Source organism: Spermophilus citellus (genome assembly GCF_964194105.1).
Source record: "Spermophilus citellus genome assembly, chromosome: 17".
Lineage (NCBI taxonomy): Eukaryota > Metazoa > Chordata > Mammalia > Rodentia > Sciuridae > Spermophilus > Spermophilus citellus.
The window spans coordinates 78,771,439-78,798,857 of NC_138199.1; the positions used below are offsets into that span (position 1 = coordinate 78,771,439).

General features: G+C 53.9%; 1 protein-coding gene, 1 long non-coding RNA gene and 1 pseudogene across 4 annotated transcripts; 2 read left to right on the forward strand and 1 right to left on the reverse strand.

The window, feature by feature from the left end:
* The first annotated feature begins 1,767 nt into the window (after nt 1-1,767).
* On the forward strand, nt 1,768-3,115 carry LOC308636921 (serine racemase-like; annotated as a pseudogene). Its single transcript has 2 exons — nt 1,768-2,424; nt 2,498-3,115. The product of its transcript is annotated as a serine racemase-like (transcript).
* Nucleotides 3,116-5,189: 2,074 nt separating this feature from the next.
* LOC308636097 lies at nt 5,190-8,953 on the forward strand. Of its 2 annotated transcripts, none has more exons than XR_014019341.1 (4): nt 5,190-5,482; nt 5,618-5,920; nt 6,067-6,156; nt 8,042-8,953. It is a non-coding gene; the product is annotated as an uncharacterized lncRNA (long non-coding RNA). The 2 variants fall into 2 exon arrangements; XR_014019342.1 differs by having other exon boundaries at nt 5,618-5,905; nt 6,029-6,149.
* On the reverse strand, nt 6,999-10,540 carry LOC308636096 (uncharacterized protein). Its single transcript, XM_081271188.1, has 3 exons — nt 10,405-10,540; nt 9,412-9,577; nt 6,999-8,064 (listed from the first exon to the last, which is right to left on the reverse strand). The coding sequence occupies exons 2-3, from the start codon at nt 9,572-9,574 to the stop codon at nt 7,358-7,360; spliced, it is 870 nt and encodes a 289-aa protein (XP_081127314.1). The 5' UTR covers nt 9,575-9,577; nt 10,405-10,540; the 3' UTR covers nt 6,999-7,357.
* Nucleotides 10,541-27,419: the final 16,879 nt, after the last annotated feature.

Sequence of the window (27,419 nt, forward strand, 5' to 3'; positions counted from 1 at the left end):
TGGGTAGCCCTTCACCACCTCCTCTCCTGACAAAACAGTCCTTCCCAAGGATGCTCAGCCAGCCTCAACTCAACTGTGTTCCTGAGACTCGGACCTATTCTAGAAGTTGTTTAAGATTCTCCACGTCTTCTAATGACTTGTCCATGCAATTGGCTTTTTAGGTATTTCCTTTACATTTAATTCTTTAAATTCTAAAACTTAAGTTACCCAGATTCTTCATCAACCTTTGATTTTCTTCATTTGTTCTATTTCATTCAAAAAGCCAAGCTGCTTACTTCTTCAGGGTTGACTCTTAGTACTTTCCTCAGACAATGTAAAGCCTACTTTGGTAAGTCTATGCTTTTGTTCAAGTATTCAGAAATGTCACTTACTTACTATATTGCTGTCATGCTCTGCCAACTTAGTGTTCACCTAAGTGTCCTCTCTAGTCAGTCAGCCTCTCTCTCTCTCTCTCTCTCTCTCTCTCTCTCTCTCTCTCTCTCTTTAAAAAAAAAAAATTATGGTCCTGAAATTAACATAAAAGCTGTCCTGTGGCCTTCCAATGCAGATATTATATCCATCCTATGGCTTCCCTCTGTCCTTTAATATTAATATAATAACCTTGTGATAGCATGTAAAACTAATATAATAGCTTCCTTATAGACTTCACTATTAATATATCATCCATATTATGACCTCTAAATCTGATAGCTGTCCTGTGGCCTTTGTTACTAACATGATCTCCATAATATTGCATGGAAAACTGATAAAATAGCTGCTCTGTGGCATTTACTATTAATATTTTTCATATTATTGCATCAAAAACAGATATCAGAGCCATTAGAGGCCTTTAATACTAATATGATATCCAAACTGTAGTACCTAAAATGAATATTGTAGCTAGGCTTTGGCTTTTAAATCTAATGTGATACCCATACTATGGCATCTAAAACTAGAACAGTAGCTACCCTGTAGCTTTTAGTACTAGTATGACATCCATATTAGGACCTCTAAAACCAATGTAATAGATGTCCCGTGACTTTTAATATGATTGTGACATCTTTTCTACAGCTTGTGGAATCAATATAATAACTCTCTGGTGGATTTTAATATCTAATATACATGACATAGAATCTAAAACTGATAAACAGGTGCTCTGTGGCCTGTAATATTAGCATGATATTTATATTATAGTACATTAAGCTAGTAAAATATCTACTTTTTAGCCATTAAACTAATGATATTCATGCTGTACTATTGAAATTAATATATCAGTTGCCATGTTGACTTTAATACTAACATGTTATGCATACTTGAACATCTAAAAGTGACAAAATTGTTGACTTGGGCATTGAATACTAATATGATATCCATGCTACAACATGTAAAACTGATATAATGGCTTCCCTGAGATCTTTAAAACTAACAAAATATCCATCCTAATATAAGAGCTGTCCTGTGGCCTTTAATAATATAATATAATATATATAATACTAATGATATTCATATCATGTCATCTTAAACTGATAAAATAGCTGCCCTGTGACCTTTAATATCAATATAATATCATACTGTAGCATCTGAATTAATATAATGGCTGTACTGTGGTCTTAGCACTAAATAATATACATACTGCATCACCTAAAACAAATAGTTGCCCTGATGCCTGTAATACTGATATGATATCATACTAGTAGAACATCTAAAACTGCTTAGAATAGCATCTAAAACTGATGTAATAGCTGTCCTGTAGCCTTAAATACAAATAAGGTAGGCAGGAGGCTGGAGGTGAAGGCTCTGGAGCGGTGAGTGTGGAGGCAATAAAATGTAAAACACAGGAGCTGTCAGCAGCCACGTGTCCTACCATATGGAACCAGCTGGCCTGCAGTGAAAAAGAAGCCAACATGCAAAAAGCAGCAGAGAACCATGTGTGCTCAGTGCTGCATCTCCTTTGCTGACGTTGAAAAACCTCACATCAACATTCAAGATTACATCGATCTCACACCAGTGCTAACAAGCTCTATTTTGAATCAAGTAGCAGGACGCAATCTTTTCTTCAAATGTGAAGTCTTCCAGAAAACTGGATCTTTTAAGATTCGTGTGGCACTTAATGCCATCAGAGGCTGAATTCCTGCCACCTTAGAAGGGAAGCCCGAAGCTGTTGTTACTCACAGCAGTGGAGATCATGGCCAGGCTCTCATTTATGCTGCTAAATTGGAAGAGATTCCTGCTTATGTTGTGGTACCCCACACAGCTCCCATCTGTAAAAAACTGGCAATACAAGCCTATGGAGCCTCTATAGTTTACAGTGAACCCAGCGATGAGTCCAGAGGAAAGGTTACAAAAAGAATTTTGGAAGAAACAGAAGCCATCGTGGTACCTCCCAACCAGGAGCCTGCAGTGACAGCTGGGCAAGGCACAATGGCCTTAGAAGTGCTGAGTCAGGTTCCCTGGTGGAGGCACTGGTGGTTCCTGTAGGGGAGGAGGAAGGGTTGCTGGAATGGAAATTACTGTTAAGGCTCTGAAACCTAGCGTGATGGTACATGCTGCCGAACTCTTGAATGCAGTTGATGGCTACAAGTGCAAACTGAAAGGCAAACTGACCCCCATCCTGATCCTTCAGAAACTATAGCAGATGGTGTCAAATCCAGCATTGGCTTAAACACCTGGCCTATTGTAAGGGACCTGGTGGATGATGTCTTCACTGTCACAGAGGATGAAATCAAGTGGGAAGCTAAAATCTCAGGACACAGCTGCTTTGGGAAAGGATGAAACTACTCATTGAACCTACAGCTGGTGTCGGAGTGGCTGCTGTGCTGTCTCAGAATGTTCAAGCAGTTTCTCCAGAAGTAAAGAACATCTGTGTTGTTCTCAGTGGTGGAAATGTAGACCTAACCTCCTTAAGTTGGGTGAAGCACGCTGAAAGGCCAGCTCCTTATCAGTCTGTTTCTGTTTAATTTATATAAAAGAAAGAGATGGGCTTCAGTGTCTCTCTAGATACATGAAATTTTTGTTTTTCATGTTCCCCTCATTTAGGGCAGCTCAGTGGCAGAGCACTTGCCTGGTATGTGCAAGGACCCTAGTTTGATCCCCAGCACCAAAACATCTTCTCGTAAAGTTTTCAAAGTCCTAATGGAGAACAGATATTTCAAAAACATAAAGTGGCTGCCCTGTGTCCTTTAAGACTAATACAGCATTTAAAATTGATATGACAGCTGCTCTGTGGCCTCTGATATTAATACAATGTCCATAATATAGGATCTAAAACTGATCGAAGGCCAGGCGCAGTGACACATGCCTGTAATCCCAGTGGCTCAGGAGGCTGAGACAGGAGGATTGTGAATTCAAAGCCAGCCTCAGCAAAAGTGAGGTGCTAAGCAACTCAGTGAGACTCTGTCTCTAAATAAAATATAAAATAGGACCGGGAATGTAGCTCAGTGGTCGAGTCCTCCTGAGTTCAATCTCTGATACCAAAAACATAAAAAAATAAAAATAAAACGGATATAGTATTTGCCCTGTGGCCTTCACAGCTAATATGATATCTATATTGTTGCATCTAAAAGTAACATAATAGCTGCCCTGTTGTGTTTAACACTATGATTATGTCCATCCTACAGTATCAAAAACTGATATGGCTACTCTGTGGCCTTTTGTATCATATGTTAAACATAATATTGTATTGAAAACTGATATAATAGCTGCTCTGTGGCTGTTGGTTCTAATGTGATATCCATATATAGAAGGGGTCCCTGCAGACCTGGGGCAGGCGGCTGGCAAGCTGTGGGCACTCCCACAGAGGTGAGTGCTGGTCCAGGTGACCACTCTCCTGGCTGACCATCTGCTCAGGCAGGAACAGAAACTGCGCAGACAGGGTGGGCAGGAGGGACACTTCAGTGAGGACCCGGCACCCCACCCCCTGGCCTGGGGCAGCGCGGGCATCCACTGTCGTACAGATGTCCTCTCCAGCGCTCTGTGTGGCCTACACCAGCACCACACAGACAGTGCACACCAGTGCTTTCCAATGTAGACAAGGCAAAGCCCAGTTGCCTCCTGGACTCCCAGCCCCTGAGCAGACAGTGGTGGTCAGCAGGAGGACGCCCACTTCCTGGGCCCCTGCTTGGCCTCCCCAAGGTCCCCGCCTGGCCCCTCAGCACCCTGTATCAGGGGCTTCACCTGAGACCAGGTCTCTCCCTCTTCCCAGGCCAGCCGCCCCTCTCCAGGACTGACCACTCGGCCAGGACCAACTCCACACAGGCCTCACTCCCAGATGGAGGCTCGAGCCCCAGGACGGCCCTTCCTGGTCACAGCACTGCCCGTCCCTGCCCACAGCACAAGCTGCACTCTGCCACCATGACCACGGGACCCCAGGACAGAGACTCCCGGCAGCTGGCAAGCAGAGCCGTGTGCACCTGCAGGCCACCTGTGTGGGGACCTCCAGGAGCTCTGTGCTGAGCCCTCTGGAGTCGGGGACTCAACGTTCTACATCACTCTTAGCATGTGCATGTGGGAGGGCAGCGTGGAGCCCCTGTGCAGGGACAGTGCGCAGGGGCCTCTCGGGGTTACGCAGCGAGTTCCCATTCCACCAGCACCTCCAACCTAGGTACGTCCCTGAAGACCCAGAAACAAATGCTGGAATGAAAACTTGTGTGTGAACATTCACAGCAGCACCATGCACAAGGGTCAGAAAGCAGAAGTGACCCAGTTGTCCACTGAGGAGGAATGGGGGAACAGGACGAGTCCATCCACATGATGGAATATTACTCAGCCCTGAAAAGGACTGCAGCTCTGACACGTGCTGCAAGTAGGACAGACCTTGAGACCTGGGGCTCCATGAGAGAAGCCGACACAGAGGGTCACATAGTGTGGACTCCATGGGCAGGACCTATCCACAGCAGGCCATCCAGACACAGACAGTGGGCAGGTGATGGGGCTGGGCAGGGGACTGGGTACTGCTGGAGTGCGGGTGCCTTCCAGGGGTAAATGGGCTATTTGGAAGTAAAGGCGCTGGGCGCCCAGTGCTGTGAAAGCACCTGATATCTGGCTCGATCCTTGGCAGATGGACTTGTGCACGTCCAGCACAGCTACAGCCCATGCTCAGGTTCCTGCTCTCAGTGACCCAGCACCAAGTGGAGGCAGAGAGGCCAGCCTCAGAGACACCAGTGTCAGCCACATGTTCTGGGGACTGCAGGTGACCTGTGGGGACCTTGGAGAACACACGGGGGCATTACAAGCTGAAGCTGGGGGACCCTGGACAGAGCGTGGGGTGGTCCCTGGGGGAACCACATCCCAGGGCAGCAGCTGCAGAGATGACGTTGAGGTGGCCACATTTATTATCAGCTGTGAACAGCGGTCAGGCAGGGAGTGCCCCGCCAGAGCCGAGCCTGGCCCGACCCCAGGGACGGAGGCCTGGCTTGAGCTGCGCTGAATGGTGGAGTCCCTCAGCCAGCGAAGGGGCGGGATGCATCACCCCCAGGCCCGTGACCTGCGGGAGGAGAGGGTGGAGGTGAGTCCCTGGGCGCGGCTGAGTCTCCCGGCAGCACCAGCAACGGCAGTGCCAGCCACGCCAGCTTCCTAAACCTCCCGTAAACGTCTCTGTGCACAGCAGGGCACGTGGGGCCTCGGGAGGGCTGTGTTCCAGGTGGACAGATGTCCCCATGGATGCTGCCAAGCCCCCTCCAGTCCCCGAGGTCAAGATGTGTTACACCTGGCTGAGCAGACGTGGCCGGGAGCCAAGCTGACCCTGGCAGGGAGACCCCACTGACCTTGAAGACGTGTCCTGCCTGCGGCTCCCGCAACAGCTGCTCTGGACTCAGGCTATCCGCTGCAGATGTCACGTACAGGTCGGAGTAGTCAGCCCCCCCCCCCCCCGAGGCAGCAGGACGTCACCCTGGACACTGGCATCTCCAGGGTGCACAGCCGCGTCCCTGTGAGTAAAGCTCAGGTACGTCCCTAAGCCCAGCCACCCGCCTGCTGCAGGACCCCAGGTGGCCTGACTGTGCCCACTCCCCAGTGGGGCCCTGGGCCTGCTGGTTCTCCCTGGCACCTGCAGCACTTGATCCCAACTCTGCCCTGCCTCATGGACTGCAGGGGTCAGTAGGGCCACCTGGAGCCCAGGAGCTGGAGAGGCAGGAGGAGCCTCCCTGGAGCCCTGGAGGGAGCTGGACACCATGGTAAGAGGTGGGTCCTGTCCACATTTGCACCCCAGAACCTGTGAGTGGGACCTGGTGTGGGAACAGGGTCTCTGCAGAGGTCGTCAGTGAAGGGTCCTGAGATGGGCTCCTCCTGGGTCAGGGGGCCCTCATGCCATGGCTGTGTCCTCCCAAGAGACAGAGGAGGGGACACAGACCCAGAAGAGGAGCCCCGTGGAGACAGAGGCAGAGACTGGAGTGAGGGGCCACCACCCCAGGGCCACCTGGAGCCCAGGAGCTGGAGAGGCAGGAGGAGCCCCCTGGAGCCTGTGCAGGGTGCTCAGCCTGGAACCCTGGTCCAGCCTCCGCCCTCCAGGGTGGGAGAGGACAAGGTCCTGTGGTTTTCAACTGCAGGTTTGTGGTCATTTTCTACATCAGCCCCAGTGTTCCCTGCACTGGCCAAGTGCTGAGGGGCCACCCTGGCACTCCCGCTATCTTCACAGGTCCCCCTGTAGCTGGACAAGCAAGTGGTGCTGCCCTCCCACTCCCGGACCCTGAACACCGTGGCACAGAGCACCCCATGGCCCCTCCTTGACCGACTGCCCTGTGCACACACCTGTCTCGGGGTCCATGCGGATCATCCTGCCTCCCTCAATGCAGGCCAACCAGAGTGTCCCCGTGGTGTCCACGCACAGCCCATCTGGCATGCCTTGATCTGGCTCCAGCTGGCACACCATCCGTGGGTTTGCTGCAGCAGGACAGACAGAGGCGCGTGGCCCCTCACTGCCCAGACCAGGAGGTCACATAGCGTGGCCTCAACAACGGGAGGGAGTGACAGACCTGGTGGTGCTTCTGGGACCCCAGGAGGGGACTCGCGAGGGTGTCGGGGGAGGGCCACAGAGGCTCCCGCCTGTGGAGGGTGTGGGGGGCTGGCCACGGAGGCCCCTATCCTGGGAGGGTGTCGGGGGCTGGCCACTGGAGGCCCCACCCAGAGAGGGCGTGGGGGCTGGCCACGGAGGCCTTCGCCTGGGGAGGGTGTGGGGGGCTAGCAAGGCGGCCCCTACCCAGGCCTCCTGTCTGCAGGTTGTAGTCATAGTCCCGCACAGAGTAGTCCAGGCTATCCACGTGGTAGAGAGTGCGGTGGTCCAGGGACCAGTCCAGCCCGTTGGGGATGCCCAGCTGGTCCAGCTGTCTGACCACGGAGTGGTCAGCAAAGAGTGTGTACAGGGAGCCCTGCCCCGGCTCCCACACTACTGGGGCGGACGCCTCTGGCATGGTGCCTGGAGAGAGTGGAAGGTCAGTGGGCAGCACCCTGCCCTGCCCACACCACACAGACCCTCTGTGCTGAGAGCTGTGGTCACCCTCAGTCGGGGACAGCAGGCAGGATGGCCCTCAGGCGGCATCTGTAAGTGAGCCTCTGTGCTGGGCGAAGGGGGGACCCCAGAGATGCTCCATTGGGAAGAGGCCTGCTCAGGCAGAGGTGCTAGGCCCTCAGCCGCACGTGAATGGCCTCTGGCCAGCAGCTCTGGCTGCTGCCCCACCCTGGCGGCTTCAACCCTCCCAGGGTCCTCTCTGGGCAGGGACCCAGGAAGAATGACCTGGAAGCCATGGGCTTTGGAGCAGGAGGGAACCTGTGGGCTGCCCAGCACCTGCATGGCCCCGGGGGGCCGCTTGCCAGCAGCCTGGGGAGGGCTCCTGAGGTCCCCATCCAGCTGGCACCCACCATGACAGGAGGTTCTCCAGGTGGCCTGGGCCAGTCCTTTCAGCAGCCCATCTGCCACAAACCTCCCGGCGGGGTCCACCTTCCCGTCATTGAACCTGTTGTGGGGCTTGTCCCGGTCCAGCCAGGCTGCCCACTCCACCTGCCCCGTCGCCCAGTCCAGGAGGCCAAGGCAGGTGCCAGAGGCCACCACGTAGCTGCCCTCTCTGCGCAGAGCCACACAGCCAACAGGATCTCCTGGGAGGACAGAGGACAGCAGAGTGGCCTGGCTGCTGCTTCTCCAGGAGACAGTGCCACCCCACCCATGGGGCTCCCGCCAGGAGGCACCGTCAGGGCACAGAGCACGTCTCAGCACCGGACCAGTCCTGCTGGGCCTGCGTGGACCACCTCTCTGCAACCCCCTCCCCACGACGGCCACCATAGGGCCTCCAGATGGGACTGGAGGCTGCCGAGCTTGCCTGCAGGGCCACCAGGACTGCAGGAGCGGAGAGCGCTGGTCTCTCCTCACGTCAGTGCCAGTGTGAGAGCCGCAGGTGCCCCTGAGTCCTCGGGTAGGACCGCTGGGCCTGGGGCAGGCCTCCACAGGAGGGTGCCTGAGGCCAGACACAGACTTGGGGCCAGCCCTGATCTGCAAGGGGGACAGTGGCACCTGCCCTTGGGGAGGGTGAGGGTGAGTGGGGGACGCTCCCAGAGTGCTGCTTCTGCTCCTCAGGGGGTCGTCATCCACATAGGTGTGCAAGCCCCACAGACACACAGGTACCTCCCAGGTGTGTGAATCCACAGGGGTCAGCAGTCCACACAGGTGTGCAAGCCCCACAGACACACAGGTACCTCCCAGGTGTGTGAATCCACAGGGGTCAGCAGTCCACACAGGTGTGCAAGCCCCACAGACACACAGGTACCTCCCAGGTGTGTGAATCCACAGGGGTCAGAGTCCACACAGGTGTGCAAGCCCCACAAACACACAGGTACCTCCCAGGTGTGTGAATCCACAGGGGTCAGAGTCCACACAGGTGTGCAAGCCCCACAGACACACAGGTACCTCCCAGGTGTGTGAATCCACAGGGGTCAGAGTCCACACAGGTGTGCAAGCCCCACAGACACACAGGTACCTCCCAGGTGTGTGAATCCACAGGGGTCAGAGTCCACACAGGTGTGCAAGCCCCACAGACACACAGGTACCTCCCAGGTGTGTGAATCCACAGGGGTCAGAGTCCACACAGGTGTGAAAGCCCCACAGACACACAGGTACCTCCCAGGTGTGTGAATCCACAGGGGTCAGAGTCCACACAGGTGTGCAAGCCCCACAGACACACAGGTACCTCCCAGGTGTGTGAATCCACAGGGGTCAGCAGTCTACACAGGTGTGCAAGCCCCACAGACACACAGGTACCTCCCAGGTGTGTGAATCCACAGGGGTCAGAGTCCACACAGGTATGCAAGCCCCACAGACACACAGGTACCTCCCAGGTGTGTGAATCCACAGGGGTCAGCAGTCTACACAGGTGTGCAAGCCCCACAGACACACAGGTACCTCCCAGGTGTGTGAGCCCACAGGGGTCATCAGCCCCCAGGTCCACTTACTCAGGCCCACGGTCTGCACCTCCCCAGACACTGGGTTCCACCGGCACACAGTCCTGGCGGTGATGTCCACATACACCAGCTGCCCGGTCTCCTCTTCCCACACGGGACACTCCCCCATCCTGTGCCTCTCCCGGATGACAGCCTCGATCCTGGGGGACGCCATGGCCTGGGAGGAGGACAGGGCTGTGAGTGCCCTGTTCCCTGTCCCATTCTCCTAGCCATCGGGTGAGGTCTGCTGGACTGTGTGGGCTGGGCGCTCCCGGGTGTGTGACACATCCTGTGGTCTCAAGGACAGCCCTCTTCTGCTCATGAAGCCTCACCCAGGCAGACATGGGGATGCAGAGAGGGACCCAGCCAAGCCCACACCCCTGCTGGCTCCTCTGTGCCGCCTGGCACTCTGCATGACCCGAGAGGTCGACAGAATGGTGCAGGTGCCCCGTCACTTGAAGAGGCACCCCTTGACAAGGTTCCAGGAGTCCCCCTTTCCCTCTGGTGGCACAGTGTGCCCACCTCCCCCACCTTCCAGGCCCCCCAGCTACAGCCTGGGAAGCAGGGGCTGCTAAGCTGAGCCACTGTCCAGGTAGGCCCATCTCAGAGGCTGGGGTGGGGTGCGATCTGCAGGTGGCTGGCTCCGGAGCACACACCCTGCCCTGTCCGCCCAGGAGACCTCTCCTCCAGAAGGGCTCACTTCTAATGCTCCTGTTAATTGGGTTGCTGTGAGACCCCTGCGCTCGGTGGGACTCAGTTCACAGGGCCCTTCCTGAATGGCACCAGGAGGCCCAGGAGCCCAGGGCTCCCATACTGGGGCGGCTCACGTGCTCCTCAGCCCTGGTCCTGTCCTGCTCGCTCAGCTCCTTGGGACTCCACCGCACTCTGGCCTCAGCCAGCTGAAGGCTCCACCAGGTGGGGGCGGCAACTCCCTTCCGCCCTCCCCTCCCCTCCCTTCCTCTGTGCTTCGCCAAATCAACAGAGCCCGAGGTGGTGGCATGTCACCTGCTCTGTCCTGCAGAGCCGAGGCAGCAGTTGCAGGAGTCGCCCACATTAGAGTGGGAGAAGCAGCAGCCCCAGGGACTTCGCTTCCGTAGAGACCCCCGAGGTCGCGGCCAGAGCCCCACCAGGCATCCCTAAGACTTCCCCTTGGGCCGACCACGCGCCTCCTCAGCCCTCCTGGGTTCTCCCCTCGCACAGGCGCTGCCCTGGGCAGCGGGACATTGTGCTCCTCCTCCTCTCCTACTGCAGAAGAGCGCCCGCTTGCAACTGGGGGTCCACGGGGCTCACCCAGGCAGGCTCACAGGGAGCACAGGCTTGGCCGGGCAGGCACAGAGGGACGCAGGGGAGGCACGGGGAGCCCTGGGCAGGCACACGGGGCGCTGGGCAGGCACAGAGGGGAGGCACGGGGAGCCTGGGCAAGCACACGGGGCACTGGGCAGGCGCAGAGGGGGCGCAAGGGAGCTTGGGCAGGCACACGGGGCACTGGGCAGGCGCAGAGGGGGCGCAGGGGAGGCACGGGGAGCCCTGGGCAGGCACAGAGGGGGCGTAGGGGAGGCACCGGGAGCCCTGGGCAGGCACACGGGGCACTGGGTAGGCGCACAGGGGGCGCTGGAGAGGCACCAGGAGCCCTGGGCAGGCACACGGGGCGCTGGGGAGGTACATGGAGCCCTGGGCAGGCACACGGGGCGCTGGGCAGGCGCAGAGGGACGCAGGGGAGACACCAGGAGCCCTGGACATGCGCGCGGGGCGCTGGGCAGGGCTCTACTCACAGGCGTCCTGTAAAGAACTGACCCAAATGTTCACAGGCACCAGCGCCCCCCGCCCCCGCATCATCCTCCGCCCTCTGAGATGGTCTGGGCGTCACTCCCCCAGCCTCCCCTAGGCTCCTCCAGTGGCCTCTGCCCACGTGCCACTCCAAAGACTGCAGTGGGGCCAGGGACCCTGCGTCTCTCCTGTCACCACCACTTTCTGCCAGCAGGATTGCCGGGGCACTCCGCAAGGAGAGGATTTTCGCGGGAGGTGCTGCTCTCTTGCAGGCCCACGCCAAGGGTTCCTCCCGCTGTAGAGGAAGGCTTGGCACAGGCAAGTTGTCCCCCCTCCACCCCCTGTCCCCGAAAGGAGAGGTGCTGGCTGGTTGGAGGTGGAGTCCCGGCACCCACGTCTCCATGCCGTTAAGTGAGCCCAACTCCTCCACACCCCAGGCTCCAGCCCCAGAACCCAAGGACCCCAGGCTCCATGGTCCCCTCCCCATGGGCTAGAACCCGCCTTGTGGGTGAAGGACTCCTTTGGGAACCTCCTCTTCCTGGGTTCCAAGCCAGCGCTCGGCAGCATCCTCACCCCAACCCTGGTCCCAGAGCTCCTTAGGGCCCTGGACTGCAGGCGCCTGTCTGGGAGACCACCAAGGTGGGAGCTGGGGGCTGGTTCCTGTTCCCACAGCCCAGGAGAGGCCACCGCCTGGGTGGAGGGGGTCTAAAGGAAAATGGATGGAGAGCTTGGACCTGGAGCTCCTCCACTCCATGAAAGGTGCTGGGGCTCTTGGGAGCATTGGCTGCAGCCAGGGGGCGCCCCCTCATCCCAAAGGTTCCTGCTCAAGGGGAGGTCAGAGTGTAGCCTGGCTCTCACCAGATTGGGAGGGGCCCTCTGGTCCTTCTGATTGGCCCTCAGGGTTTGAAGACAGATCAGGCCCCCCTGCTGGGCAGCCTGCATTGGCCCCTGGAGCTGACCCCAGCATGGGTGTGTCCACTCACTCTCTGGGCACAGTGGGCAGGACACACACCTGCTCTGTGGGGCTCTTGTAGGAGCAGACACCTCCCAGGACCACCAGTGACGTGCAACTCTTCAAAGCTAAGGGGACATATTTAGGGAGCCTTGTGGGACCCTGAGGTCAAGATGGCTGAGGTGGCCCCTGATCCATCCCAATGGCTCTCCTCTCTATGCTCAAGCCAAGGACAGACAGCGGCTGGACAGCGTCAGACCTCACGACATCTTGAGCATCAGGATACAATGCTGCCTTGGCTTGGTGGGAAGGTACAGTGGGCTGGAGACAGAAACCAAAGGTGGCAGGCAGTCCCTTGGCTGGGCAGGCAGGGTGGTGGCCTCCATGCAACAGGACCTAGCTCTCCCTGAGACACACTGTGAGGGCACAGAGCCCCACACGCCCTTTGTTCCCACATTCCAGGGGCCCTGGCACCAAACCAGTTGTCATGCCCCCGTGACCCCAAAACAGGACACCAAGCAACCACCCTTCCCCGCTTCCTGGTGGTCCAGCCGTCCTACCTCCAGAGTGCTCGTCCTCCACCTGCCAAACGCTGGCCCGTTCCCAGGCCCTGCCTGGAGTCCTGGGGCAGCTTCCTTCTGCGCCTGGGGCGGATGATATCATCTGTCTCATGACTTACACCCTCTGACCTGCCAATGACTCCCCCCGTTTGTAGATGAGCACACACGGGCTCCCAGACGGGACTCCGTGCCCAGCACCCTGCTTGGAAGTCTATCAGGCATCCCACATGGGCTTGCCCACATGCCCCTGCTCCCCTGCCTTCCTCCTCCCTGTCAATCACCTGCCTTCCTCCTCCCCACCTGGGATGCCTCCCCATGTCCAACCCCAGTGGGCTGAATAGCACCCCAAGTGCACCTGGGACCATAGGATAGGGCTTCTTTTGCATGTAGGGTCTCTGCAGATGTAATTAGGTAATGATCTCAAGATGATACCATCCTGGGTCAGGTGGCCCTCATGCAATGGCAGTGTCCTCACTACAGACAGAGGAGGGGACACAGACACAGAGGAGGAACCCTGTGGAGATGGAGGCAGAGACTGCAGTGAGGGGCCACCAGCCCAGGGCCACCTGGAGCCTGTGCAGGGATCTCAGTCTGGGACCCCTGGTCTTGGCCTCTGCCCTCCAGGCCTGGCAGAGGACAGTTTCCTGTGGTTTTCAACTGCTGGTTTGTGGTCATTTCCTACATCAGCCCCAGTGTTCCCCTGCACTGGCCAAGTGCTGAAGGGCCACCTTGGCACTCCCGCCATCTGTAAAGTTCCCTCTGTAGCTGGGGAAGTCATGCCTGGAGCCTACCCTGGAGCCTGTGGAGGGAGCTAAGCCCTGTGACCCCTGGTCTCAGCCTTCTGCCCTCCAAAGCTGGGGGAGAAGATCCCACCTGACTGGCGAAATGGTTTCAGCCCCTGTGACTCTTTGTTTCCAAGCGCAGGACACTAATACGGCCATGAAATTGCATCCAAAGTTGGCCCCTCATCCCCGCCCTCCAGATGTCCTGTCCACCAGGCTCCTCCCCCCTCCCCTCTGCTCAGCTCTGCAGCTCCCTGGGCCCAGGGGCTCCTCCCCCCTCCCCTCTGCTCAGCTCTGCAGCTCCCTGGGCCCAGGGGCTCCTTTCTCCCTCCCCCTGCTCAGCTCTGCAGCTCCCTGGGCCCTGGGGCTCCTTCCCCCCTCCCCTCTGCTCAGCTCTTTGGACCCCTGGGTTTGGGAGCATCTTCAACCAGGTCTCCCTGGCACCACCCTCTCCCCGTCTGCTCCCCCAGAGCAGGATCCTTGTGCCAAGTCAGTGTGAGCCTGTGTCCCCTGCAGTGACTCCTCTGATGTCCTGCTGCCACCCTGCTGGCATGGGGTGGGCTCCCCCACCAGAGCAGGGCTCAGTCACATGGACAGTGTCCAGTTCTCACCCTCCTGGTGACACTCCTTCCTCCCTGTGGGACAGCTGGAGATAGTTTGCTGGACTCGGCTTGCTGGCCCCACGTCCCACTTGGCTGTCCAGAGAAGCTGTGGTGGCCCTGAGGCACCTTGGGAGCCGCAATGGCCTGCGTGCTTGTGGTGAGCCCACCAGGTGGTACTCCCTGTGGGAGACCTGCTGGAGTGACTCGCTGGACCCCAACACAGGCCTAGGCCCCGGGGTCATGCCCCCTGTCCCCTGGTGGGTCAGCTGGCTCCCTCTGTCCCCGAGCATGAGACCCTGCCCTCCTCTCTTTGGGTCTGTGAGTGGTGGCACTGCTCCATCAAGTCTCCTGTCTAGGAGTGGCCTCCTCTGGGCCTCATGAGCACCCCCTGTCCCAACTCCTTCCTGATGGGGGTTGTCGCCCAGGGGCTATGTGACAGGAAAGCACCCTGGGTCTGGCAGACACACGGGTCACCTCGCCTTAGGCTGCTTCCTGGGAGAGGCACAGGGGCAAGGTGGGGCTCAGGCTGTGGGTCTGCCTGGGGACAGAAGTCTCCCTGAGACAGAGGCTCAGCGCTCCTCCATCACCAAATCCTGCAGCCCAGGGCCTGAGCCTCCCTCCTCCTGCGCCCAGCACTCCATGTCCCTCATGAGCCCGCGCTGGGCCTCAGGGTCCCGCAGGAGCACTTTCCTCTCCCACGAGTGACTGGCTGACTTCTTCCCCAGGCTGCGGCCTCAGCCTCCACCTGAGCCTCTCCTGAGTGACTCTGGGTCCTGCAGCTGCCCAAGTCACAGCCCTGAGTCTGTGTCACGGTCACCTTCCATGAGCACCTGTTCATCAGACTGCCCGGCTCACCTGCCTGGTGTGTCCAGCGTGGGCAGGACCAGGATAGCCCTGCTCACCTGCCCTGTGTGTCCACGTGGGCAGGAACTGGACATCCCTGCTCACCTGCCTGGTGTGTCCAGTGTGGGAAGGACCAGGACAGCCCCGCCCACCTTACCTATGTGTCCAGCTTGGGCAGGACCAGGACATACCTGCTCATCTGCCCTGTGTGTCAGCATGGGATGGACCCAGTCCCTTCCTCAAGGCAGACAGCAGCGCTGATGCTCAGAAGACTGCCTTCGCCCCCTGCTGGCCGCTGTCAGCCCTACACCCTGCACTGCTCACCTGCCTGGTGTGTCCAGCGTGAGCAGGACCAGGACAACCCCGCCCACCTGACCTATGTGTCCAGCTCGGGCAGGACCAGGACAGCCCTGCTCACCTGCCCTGTGTGCCAGCATGGGATGGACCCAGTCCCTTCCTCAAGGCAGACAGCAGCGCTGATGCTCAGAAGACTGCCTTCGCCCCCTGCTGGCCGCTGTCAGCCCTACACCCTCGGGGCTCAAAGCACCTCCTGCCTCTGGTCCACATCTCTGGGGTTGGGGTCCTGAAGGGCAGGCTGTCCTCTACAGGGTCCTGGGAAGCTCCTTCCTGCATCTCCCCCCCTCATGACCCCAGGCCCTAAGCTTGGGTCCTCATCACTCCAGTTTGTCTCCCTGTACCCCTCCCTCCCTCTCCCTGCTCACAGCCCCTGTACCCCTCCCTCCCTCTCCCTGCTCACACCCCCTATACTCCTCCCTCCCTCTCCCTGCTCACACCTCCCTGTACTCCTCCCTCCCTGTCCCTGCTCACAGGCCCCTGTACCCCTCCCTCCCTCTCCCTGCTCACAGCCCCTGTACCCCTCCCTCCCTCTCCCTGCTCACAGCCCCTGTACCCCTCCCTCCCTCTCCCTGCTCACAGCCCCTGTACCCCTCCCTCCCTCTCCCTGCTCACACCCCTGTATGCTAGGAGCCACAAGCATATATACGATGTATGGCACCTTTGGTTGTAAAGTGACGCCAGCTAGCCACTGAGATGATTATGTTAAAATTTACATTCATATGCAAACTGGACTCCCGCTGTTCACCTTGGCCTGCTACCGGACTCAAGTTACGGGACTTTACGGGACTGCTGGAGAGTTCCCATTGGTTGGGGAAGGATAGTAGGAGGGAATTCCGGAGGAGGTCGGAGGAGACGGGGGGTTCCGGGACGCGCGGTTCCGGTCGGACACCCTCGTGGGAGGACCGGTTTTTGACTTGCTGGCGCTGAGAGTGTTAGCGGCTTTTTCAAAATAAAGTTTTTGTTCCTGCTTGAGTGGCTCGTGATTTTGTGCCCAGCCAAGACTGCGGCATTTGGTGGCCCGTACGGGGAACGCCTGAAGCTTAGAGGTGAGTAAAATTGCTCGCCCCTGAGGGAAGGCGACAGGATGGATGACCTTCTCAGAAAACAATGTGTTCTTGTTTTGATTTATTTTGTTTTTATTTCGAGCTCCCTAGCCCTAGAATTTTCTCAGGCGAACTGGAAAAAATGGTTGGCTCAAGGTTTGAAGTTATTCAGCCCTGAGAAAGAGAAAATTGATACAACCATTGTCTGCTCCGTCTTTGTTTCATTCTGCTTCGGCTTTGTTTTATCCTACCTTATTGGGTTAGGTTATAGTAGATTAGAATCCAATAAAAAACAAACCGAAAAACTGTTAAGTAAATTGTTAGAGGTCCAGACTATGGTAGAAAAAACGCTAGGTCAAGCAAAAGAGAAGGTCTCTCAAGCTAGTCAGACAGAGGAGAATTTAAAGAAAGCAAGCTTAGAGGACAAGCAGCCATCAGGTGGAGAATTACAACAGGAGGTTGCTACCAACTCCGTTCTATCACCAGAGGGCGTAACTCAGCCAACAGCTCCATCTACCGCTGAGCGGCCCTCAACTACCGTAGTTGATGGACGGAATTCTGAGGCAGGACCCCAAAGATTAGCATGCCCTGTACTTGAGCAGGCAGGAGGGCAACGAATTCACCGTGCTTTAGATTTCAAAACGATAAAGCAATTAAAGGAGGCTGTAACGACCTATGGGCCGCAAGCTCCCTTCACAATAAGCATGGTCGAATCTGTTACCAACTTGGACATGACACCAGCAGATTGGGCTAACATGTGTCGATCTGTGCTAAACGGAGGACAATATTTGTTATGGAAGGTTGCCAATGAGGAATTTTGCATGGAGACAGCTAGGCGAAATGCAGAAGCTGGGTACCCTCAAAGAAATATGGACATGCTATTGGGAAAGGGACCATATGAAGGTCAAAGACAGCAAATTGAATATGACCCTGGCGTATACGCACAAATTGCTGTAGATGCAGTTAGGGCATGGAAAACTTTACAGGGGCATGGAGACTTACAAGGTCAATTATCTAAGGTAATACAAGGAACTAATGAACCTTATGCTGAATTTGTAGATAGACTTATTCAGTCAGCCTCTAGGATATTTGGAAATACAGAACAGGTAATGCCATTTATAAAACAACTGGCTTATGACCAAGCAAATCGTTGCTGCAGAGAGGTCATTAGACCATGGAGACATGAGGATTTAAACACATATATTAAATTATGTAGAGACATTAATGAACAGGGGCAAGTCTTAGCAGCAGTACAACAGGCTTTAGATGCCAGGCCAAGAACATGCTATAATTGTAATCAAACAGGACATTTTAAAAGGAGTTGCCCCATAAGAGGAGGGTTTAACAAAGCTGGATATCAAAGGAATAGAATACCAGGTATTTGCCCACGATGCCGTAGAGGGAGACATTGGGCTAATGAATGCCGTTCTCAAACCACCATAGAGGGTATTCCGTTATCAAAAAACGGACAAGGACCAAGTGTTTACCCACGATATCGTGGAGAAAGGTATCAAGCTCCATTGCCAAAAAACGGACTAGAGGGCCCAATGCCCCGGGGCCCCAAACCACAAATATATGGGGCAATGGAGGAACCCAACAGCCCCATCAAGGTAGTGCCCAGGACGCATTATCCATTAAATCCCTCATCAGACAAACTAGAGGGAGCGCAGGGCTGGACATCTGCGCCTCTGCCAGAGCAGTACTAACCCCAGAGATGGGAATTCAAATCATTCCCACAGGAGTAAAAGGACCTCTTCCCAAAGGAACAGTAGGCTTATTATTGGGACGCAGTTCTTCTACACTAAAAGGACTTATGATAAGTCCTGGGGTAATTGATCCCGATTATGAAGGTGAAATAAAAATTATAGCTAGTTCTCCAAGAGGTATATCAGTAATTTCACCAGGAGATAGAATAGCACAGTTATTAATAATACCCAGCCTGCATGATAAATTTTCCAGTTGTAATGTAGAAAGAGGTTCCAAGGGATTAGGCTCCACAGGTGTAGATTGGGCTATGCTGTCTTTAAATTTAGATTCTCGCCCAATGCTAAAATTAAAAATTCAAGGACATGACTTTAATGGGCTGCTGGACACAGGTGCTGACCTCAGCATAATATCTCGTCAAGAATGGCCAAAACATTGGCCATTACAACAAGCCACTCAAACGCTTCGAGGCCTAGGAGTGGCAACAAATCCCCATAGAAGTGCTATGGTATTAGATTGGAGGGATCCTGAAGGATGTGAAGGAACTATACAGCCCTATGTATTGGATCATCTTCCTGTAAATTTATGGGGACGAGATGTCCTAGATCAATTAGGATTGACATTAACAAATAACATCAATCCTAACGCGCCCACTACTAGGGCTAAACAAGGCTTTAGGAAAGAAAAAAGATTAAGAGAACAAGAACAAGGTATGACAGCACCTATTCAAATAGATCAAGAAATAAATAGACATGAATTGGGTTTTCAGAAAGGGCCACTGAGACAATCAAAATTACTTGGAAATCAGAAAGACCAGTGTGGGTTCCTCAGTGGCCCTTGACTAAAGAAAAGATACAAGTAGCCCATGACTTGGTCAGACAACAGTTAGCGGAAGGACATATACAACCTTCCGTATCCCCCTATAATACTCCCATTTTTGTCATTAAAAAGAAATCTGGTAAATGGAGATTATTACAAGATTTAAGAGCCATTAATAATGAGATGGTTATTATGGGACCTGCTCAATCAGGGATTCCTCAATTGTCTGCTTTACCAAAAACCTGGCATGTTTTAGTTATAGATATTAAAGATTGTTTCTTTTCAATTCCAATTCATCCCGAGGATAGTCCACATTTTGCATTTACTATCCCTGCACTGAATCATGAAGGTCCTGATCAGAGATATGAATGGAAAGTACTCCCTCAAGGGATGGCTAACAGCCCAACTATGTGTCAAATTTATGTTAATAAAGCAATCCAGCCACTTAGAAACCAAAATCCTGAACTACAAATATTTCACTATATGGATGATGTGTTACTGGCACATAAAGATAAAAACACATTACTAGAATGTTATGCCACACTTACAAATTTATTGAAAAATTATAATCTAGAGATAGCAATAGATAAAGTACAATTAAATCTTCCAATTAATTATTTAGGAGTTCTATTATCCTCAACCATGGTCCGTCCACCAAAAATTCAAATACGAGTAGATCAACTCAAATCACTTAATGACTTTCAAAAGTTATTGGGAGACATAAATTGGATAAGGCCTTATCTAGGCATACCAACAGGAGAGTTAGGACCTTTATTTGATATTCTAAAAGGTCCATCAGATCCAAATTCACCCCGCATGTTAACGCCTGAAGCAAGAAAAGTATTAAAAATCATTGAAACATATATGGAAAATATGCATTTGGATAGAATTGATATAAGTTTGCCTTTATTATTTATTGTACTACCAACAAAAAATATTCCTACAGGAGTATTTTGGCAAGAAGGTCCATTATTGTGGATACATTTATCTTATTCCCCTAACACTATTCTTACTAGATATCCTGAGGCTGTAGGACAATTAATACTCAAAGGAATAAAAGCAGCTAAGGGAGTGTTTGGGATTTCTCCCAATAAAATTATTACTCCATATACTATGGATCAAATTGATGAGTTAGCTAATGAGTTAAATACTTGGGCAATAATCCTGTGTAAAACTAGTGTTTCATTTGATAATCACTTACCATCTAATCCTTTGTTGTCTTTTTGGTCTAAGCATCCTGTAGTTTTTCCAAAAATGACAAGAAAAACCCCTATCATAAATGCTCCAAATATATTCACTGATGGGTCAAACAATGGTACAGCAGCAGTAGTTACTCCTGATCAAACTTTTACATTTTTAGTACCCAAACAATCAGCTCAAAAGGTAGAGCTTAATGCAGTATTACAAGCTTTTATGATGTTTAAAGATTCTGTATTTAATTTATTTTCTGATAGTCAGTATGTAGTTAATGCTATTAATTCCCTTGAAGATGCTGGTAGGATTTCCCCTTCCTCTACTGTTTTCTCTTTGTTTTCCGATATACAAAGTCTAATCTGGGACCGAAAAGATCCATTCTTCATAGGTCATATCAGGGCACATACAGGATTGCCTGGAGCCCTTAGTATGGGCAATGAACTAGCAGATAAATCTACACATGACATACATATTTTCTCCACAATAGAAGAAGCTATAAATTTTCATAAAAGGTTCCATGTCAATGCTAATACTTTACAAAAGCGTTTTAAAATAACTAAAGAACAGGCCAGACATATAATAAAACAATGTCAAAATTGTGTGACATTTTTACCACAAGTTAATCTTGGAGTCAATCCTAGAGGACTAATACCTAACCATATTTGGCAGATGGACGTCACACACTTGCCAGAATTTGGAAAATTAAAATATTTACATGTTACAGTTGATACCTCTTCCGGATTTTTGATGGGCTCCCTTCATGCCGGAGAAAAAACTAAAGATGTTATAGCTCATTGCTTACAAAATTTTGCCACTGTGGGCGTTCCAAAACAGTTAAAAACGGACAACGGTCCTGGTTATACTTCCTCCTCTTTTAAACAATTTTGCTCATCATTTGGTATTACTCACATAACAGGAATTCCATACAATCCACAAGGACAAGGCATAGTTGAAAGAGCTCATCAAACTATTAAAATGTACTTATTAAAACAAAAGGAGGGAATTGGAAAGGGGTATATATCCCCCAAAGATAAACTTAAAATAACCCTTTTTACTCTAAACTTTTTAAATTTAGATTCATCGGGACTTAGTGCTGCGGAAAGACATTTGTACCCCAAAAATGTACATAAGCCTAAGGTACTTTGGAAAGATATTCTAACAGGACAATGGAAAGGCCCGGATCCAGTGATAGTCTGGAATCGGGGCGCTGTCTGTGTTTTCCCACAGGATGAACAGCAACCAATTTGGATTCCAGAGAGATTAACTAAAACAATTTCTACAGAAAAAGAAGATGATTTGACTCAAATCCATAACAGCTGACATCCAGAGCTCCAGCTTGGCTATTCTTACATCGGCGACAGTGATTAACCAAGGTGTTTTTTTTTTTTTTTTTTTTTTTTTTCAGTATCTATTTTATTATTGCATTTTTCCACATCATAAAGTTCTATTTTATTTTTGAGCTCATACAAACCTAGGTTAATGTTTTTCTGATCAGTTTTATTTTTTGACTGTGTTTTATTTTTTTTTATTTATTTATTTATTTATTTATTTATTTTTTGACTGTGGAGTTTTTAAACATTGCAATGGAGATTTCACCTAAGTATAGTTACAAGGCCTTTATTTACTATTGTCTTATGTGTTGTATGTTGTGTGCACACTTCTGTTTTGTGTTGTATGTCTGTATGTGTGTATGTCCATATTTCTTATATGAGGAGCGCTCATGAAAAAATGGATCCGAATTTTTTCTTTATTCACGTGATTTATATGGTTTAATTTAAATTAGGTGAACAGCTGTTTATGATTGTTGTTAAAGATGGTTAACAGATCTGTTTGTTTACTTTCACCATTCCTTTTCATTATATTTAATAATTCTGTTCAGGATAATGTCTCTTTAGCATCATTGCCAGAATTTCCATCTCCATCCCAATTCCGGTGAAGACTGAGATAAAACCAAACTACAGCTTCTATGATAGCTATCACAGTAAACTGTATAAACTGATGCATCAATGAATATAACTCAACAAGTAATGCTCAATCAAGGACTTGATTTACTTTGGGAGGAAATGGACATATTGATAGACTCCTCCAATTTGAACTGCTTGCAGAACTTGCCTGGACTATATATCAGTTGCATACATTGTAAAATATCATCTGGTGCACCGAATTGTGGTACTGCTGGCATATCTTTGCTGATGGTGTCACCAGTGATGCAATTTCCTTGCCAGCTCACCCCATGTTTATTGTGGTAATACTGGCATATCTTTGCTGATGGTGTCACCAGTGACGCAATTTTTCCAAGGAGCCATCAATTGGCTTGGTGTCGTGGCATTTCTGTATCCTCCTCCCTTCTACTAGTGATGGTCTAAAATTTGGGGGCCAACAGAGGTGAGGCAAAGAACCTCACCCCCCCACTGGCACCAAGGCAAAATTTGGGGGCCAACAGAGGTGAGGCAAGAACCTCACCCCCCCACTGGTGCATAGGCCTATCCACAAGCATGGCTGAATGCTGGACCGGTAGTCAGCGACGGGTTGCTCTGATTACAGTGGATTCAACCTAAGACAGGAAGCTGACGCCTAAAGGTCAGTTCTCCCATGACGGGTAAGAACCATATGTTAAATTGGACAACCTACCAGGCACGGTCCCTAGCCACATTGCTTGTTGCTTAATTAAACAGAAGGGGGCAGATGCTAGGAGCCACAAGCATATATACGATGTATGGCACCTTTGGTTGTAAAGTGACGCCAGCTAGCCACTGAGATGATTATGTTAAAATTTACATTCATATGCAAACTGGACTCCCGCTGTTCACCTTGGCCTGCTACCGGACTCAAGTTACGGGACTTTACGGGACTGCTGGAGAGTTCCCATTGGTTGGGGAAGGATAGTAGGAGGGAATTCCGGAGGAGGTCGGAGGAGACGGGGGGTTCCGGGACGCGCGGTTCCGGTCGGACACCCTCGTGGGAGGACCGGTTTTTGACTTGCTGGCGCTGAGAGTGTTAGCGGCTTTTTCAAAATAAAGTTTTTGTTCCTGCTTGAGTGGCTCGTGATTTTGTGCCCAGCCAAGACTGCGGCACCTGTACCCCTCCCTCCCTCTCCCTGCTCACACCCCCTGTTCCCCTCCCTCCCTCTCCCTGCTCACAGCCCCTGTACCCCTCCCTCCCTCTCCCTGCTCACACCCCCTGTACCCCTCCCTCCCTCTCCCTGCTCACAGCCCCTGTACCCCTCCCTCCCTCTCCCTGCTCACAGCCCCTGTACCCCTCCCTCCCTCTCCCTGTTCACACCCCCTGTACCCCTCTCTCCCTCTCCCTGCTCACACCCCCTGTACCCCTCCCTCCCTCTCCCTGCTCACACCCCCTGTACCCCTTCCTCCCTCTCCCTGCTCACAGCCCCTGTACCCCTCCCTCCCTCTCCCTGTTCACAGGCCCCTGTACCCCTCCCTCCCTCTCCCTGCTCAGTCCTGCTACACTACTGAGGGTCCCCACCTGCTGCAGAGCTGAACTCTGAGCCACCTGAGTCAGTCTGGCCAAGGGGCCTGGGGCTAAGCAGCACAAGATCATTAGGTAGAGGGCAGCCCCCAGGGTGGGCACTGGGTGTTCAGGGCCCTTTGGTCTAGTGGGTAGTGACCCCAGGCATCAGCCCTGACTTCACATCAAAACTGAGATTCGGAAGCAGTGAGGCCCCCTCAGCATGAGGGGAGGGTCCCCATGGCCCTCTGCTCAGCGGGGCTTGTGCAGCACCCCGAGGTGGGATGCCCACATGTGGCAACGGGCAGGACCCCAAAGACACCAGCTCTTCCACGGTCTTTTGTCCAGACCATGTCACACAGCTCCTGGTGACCACTGTAGCAGGGTCCATCTGTCTTCATGAGACCCACACAGCAGAGGGTCTGCTGGAGCCAGTGACCACCAACCTGGGGCCTTAAAAGGAAATGCATCTTCCACGTGGCTCCTCCTCTGAGGCTGTCCCCTCTTCTGTTTTAAGGACACGGCCATTGCATGAGGGCCATCTGACCCAGGGGAGCCCATCTCAGGACCCTTCACTAACGACCTCTGCAAAGACCCTGTTCCCACACAAGGTCCCACTCAAAGGTTCTGGGGTCAAGATGTGGACAGGACCTGCCTCTTACAGTGGTGTCCAGCCCCCTCCACAGGCTCCAGGGAGGCTCCTTCTGCCTCTCCAGCTCCTGGGGCTCCAGGTGGCCTTGGCTGCTGGCCCCTCACTCCAGTCTCTTCCTCCATCTCCATGTGGCTCCTCCTCTGTGTCTGTGTCCCCTCTTTCTCTCTTGGGAGCACAGTGGCATTGCATGAGGGCCCCGTGTCCAGGAGGAGCTCATCCCGAGATCCTTCACCTATTACACCTGCACAGACTCTTTCTCCAGCAGCAGACAGCTCACAGTCCTGGGGGACGTTCCTAGTGGGGCCCATCCATCCCTACAACGTGATGAAAGAGCCCTTTCACCTTGGGAGATGGCCAAGGTCAGTACCCTGCTATAGACAGCAGTGGGGACAGGTGGAGGCCTTGGAGAACAATGGTTCAGAAAGCCCCTCCTGGTTGGGGGGATCCAGGGCCCACTCTGTCTAAAGGTGAACTCACCCTGGAAAAAATCAGCTGCCCTTCGCCCAGGAAGAGGGCGATGTAGAGCCAGGCCCTGGGCAGCTGCTTCCTCTGGCATTTCCCTGTGGAGAAGGTCTCCTAACAGATAATTACAGCCCAGCAAGACAAACCAGGAGCACAGGCAGGGGCGTGGATTGCCAAACAGGGCTGCTCCAGCAGGTGGAAGGCGGCCTGGGGAGCCAATAGGGGCCCTTCCCAGGGCTAGAGGACCTGAGTAGGGCTGAGTCCTTCCCGCGTGGGCCAGGAAAACGGGAATTCGGTCTTCGCTGGGTTTGTGGGCCAGGTACCTTTGTTGCTAGGGCAAGTCTAAGTTCTGAATGGAGAGTCCACAGACAGGGCTGGAGGCCTCCTCCACCGGGCGGCCTTGAAGACAGGTGCCCTCCAAGGGAAGCGCCTCGTCTACTGTCTGGGGTGTGCACACAAGTGCTGCTCATGGTCACTCTCATGGGAAGCCAAGGTCACTTAGGAGGATACCGTGTCTGGTGTGTATACTGCAGGAGGACACTGTGTCCCGAGTGAAGGCTGAAGGAGAACACTGTGTCCCCAGTATAGGCTGGAGGAGGACACTGTGTCCGCAGTGTAGGCTAGAGAAGGACACTGTGTCCAGAGTGTAGGCTGGGGGAGGATGTTGTGTCGGGAATGTAGACTGGAGGAGGACACTGTATCTGAGGCTCCGGAGTGTAGACTAGAGGAGGACACGGTGTCCGGAGTGTAGACGGGAGGAGGACACTGTGTCCGCAGTGTAGACTGGAGGAGGACACGGATGTCCCAAGTGTAGACTGGAGGAGGACACTGTATCTGAGGCTCCGGAGTGTAGACTAGAGGAGGACACGGTGTCCGGAGTGTAGACGGGAGGAGGACATGGTGTCCGCAGTGTAGACTGGAGGAGGACACTGTATCTGAGGCTCCGGAGTGTAGACTAGAGGAGGACATGGTGTCCGGAGTGTAGACGGGAGGAGGACATGGTGTCCAGAGTGTAGACTGGAGGAGGACACTGTCCCGAGTGCCGACTGGGGGAGGACGCAGTGTCCTGGGTACATTCACGACCCCGCCCCTGCCAGGACTCTTCAGGCTCTGTGCCCTGGACTCCATCAGATCTCTGAGGGGTGTCGGGCTGGGTACCTCTGCAGGGAGGCTTCCTGAGGGACACAGGTTCCCACGTGTCCTCTTCCCACTCTGACCACAGAAGTGAAAGTGCTATTCCTCTGGCTGTTCTCGGGCTACACCTGACCTGGGCCGACCCTAGGAGGTCCCCGCTGAAGGCTGGACCCAGGCCCGGGCCTCCACCACGCCCCGGGCCTCCACCACGCCCTACTGCCCCGCCCCAGGCCCTCCCCTGAGGGGCCTGCCCGCCCTGGGCTCTGCCCAGCCGGCCGCCCCTGACTCCGCTTCCTGCCTGGCCAGTCCGACACCAGTCACCAGCGTCCTCCAGGGCCTCCCTCCTCCGAGCCTGCGCCGCCCCCACTCCCCGCCGGACCCAGATCACCTCCCGCCGCCCGCTCCCCTCCCCGCCTGCCGACTGCCCTCGGCCCGTCCACCGCCTCTGGCCCTCCCGGTGCCCTCTGCGTGGCCCCCGCGGTCCGCTCAGGACCTGGACACTCTGCGCCGCCCCTGAACCGGTTCTTTGGCCCTCCACTACTCCCTGCCAACATGGGCTCTTTGGGTCCCTCTTTTCCACTCTGTCCTCGACCCTCGGCCCTTTCCGTACACACTCGGCCCTTCCGAGGCCACTGGGCTCTCTTCATCAAGTCTCCGCACTTCAGCCGCCCTCGGCTCTTCGCCTTGTCTCTCGGGTTTCTCCGTACACACTCGGCCCTTCCGAGGCCACTCGGCTCTCTTCGTGAAGTCTCCGCCCTTCAGCCGCCCTCGGCTCTTCGCCTTGTCTCTCGGGTGTCTCCGTACACACTCGGCCCTTCCGAGGCCACTCGGCTCTCTTCGTGAAGTCTCCGCCCTTCAGCCGCCCTCTCCTCTTCCCCTTGTCTCTCCGTACACACTCGGCCCTTCCGAGGCCACTGGGCTGTCTTCGTGAAGTCTCCGCACTTCAGCCGCCCTCGGCTCTTCGCGTTGTCTCTCGGGTTTCTCCATACACACTCGGGTGTCTCCGTACACACTCGGCCCTTCCGAGGCCACTCGGCTCTCTTCGTGAAGTCTCCGCCCTTCAGCCGCCCTCTGCTCTTCCCCTTGTCTCTCCGTACACACTGGGCCCTTCAGAGGCCACTCGGCTGTCTTCGTGAAGTCTCCGCCCTTCAGCCGCCCTCTGCTCTTCGCGTTGTCTCTCGGGTTTCTCCATACACACTCGGGTGTCTCCGTACACACTCGGCCCTTCAGAGGCCACTCGGCTGTCTTCGTGAAGTCTCCGCCCTTCAGCCGCCCTCTGCTCTTCGCGTTGTCTCTCGGGTTTCTCCATACACACTCGGGTGTCTCCGTACACACTCGGCCCTTCCGAGGTCACTGGGCTCTCTTCCTCAAGTCTCGGCACTTCCATCTCCCTGGACTCTTCGCCTGTCTCTCGGGTCTCTCCGTACACACTCGGTGATGTCCCCCACCCTATATCTGATCGCCCGTTCCCCGATAATGTCCCATCACCCCGTTATTGACCAGCTTCCTCACCCTTCCCCGTCCCCAGGTGGCATCTGCTCACCTCAATATCTGATCCCATGTCCCACCACCCACTCTCCCAGGGGACATGAGAGGAGCAGTGGTGGAGACCCTGAGGGCCTGAGCACACAAGAGCCAGCCCTGTGTCCAACCAGCTGTGATGAGAAAACACCGCCCACTGCCC

Excerpts from the sequence above, each read along its gene's own strand:
- LOC308636096 (XM_081271188.1), bottom strand. The coding sequence starts at position 9,574 with ATGGCGTCCCCCAGGATCGAGGCTGTCATCCGGGAGAGGCACAGGATG. Across the intron at positions 8,065-9,411 it reads GGTGCAGACCGTGGGCCTGA|GAGATCCTGTTGGCTGTGTG; the intron begins GTAAGTGGACCT and ends CTGTCCTCCCAG.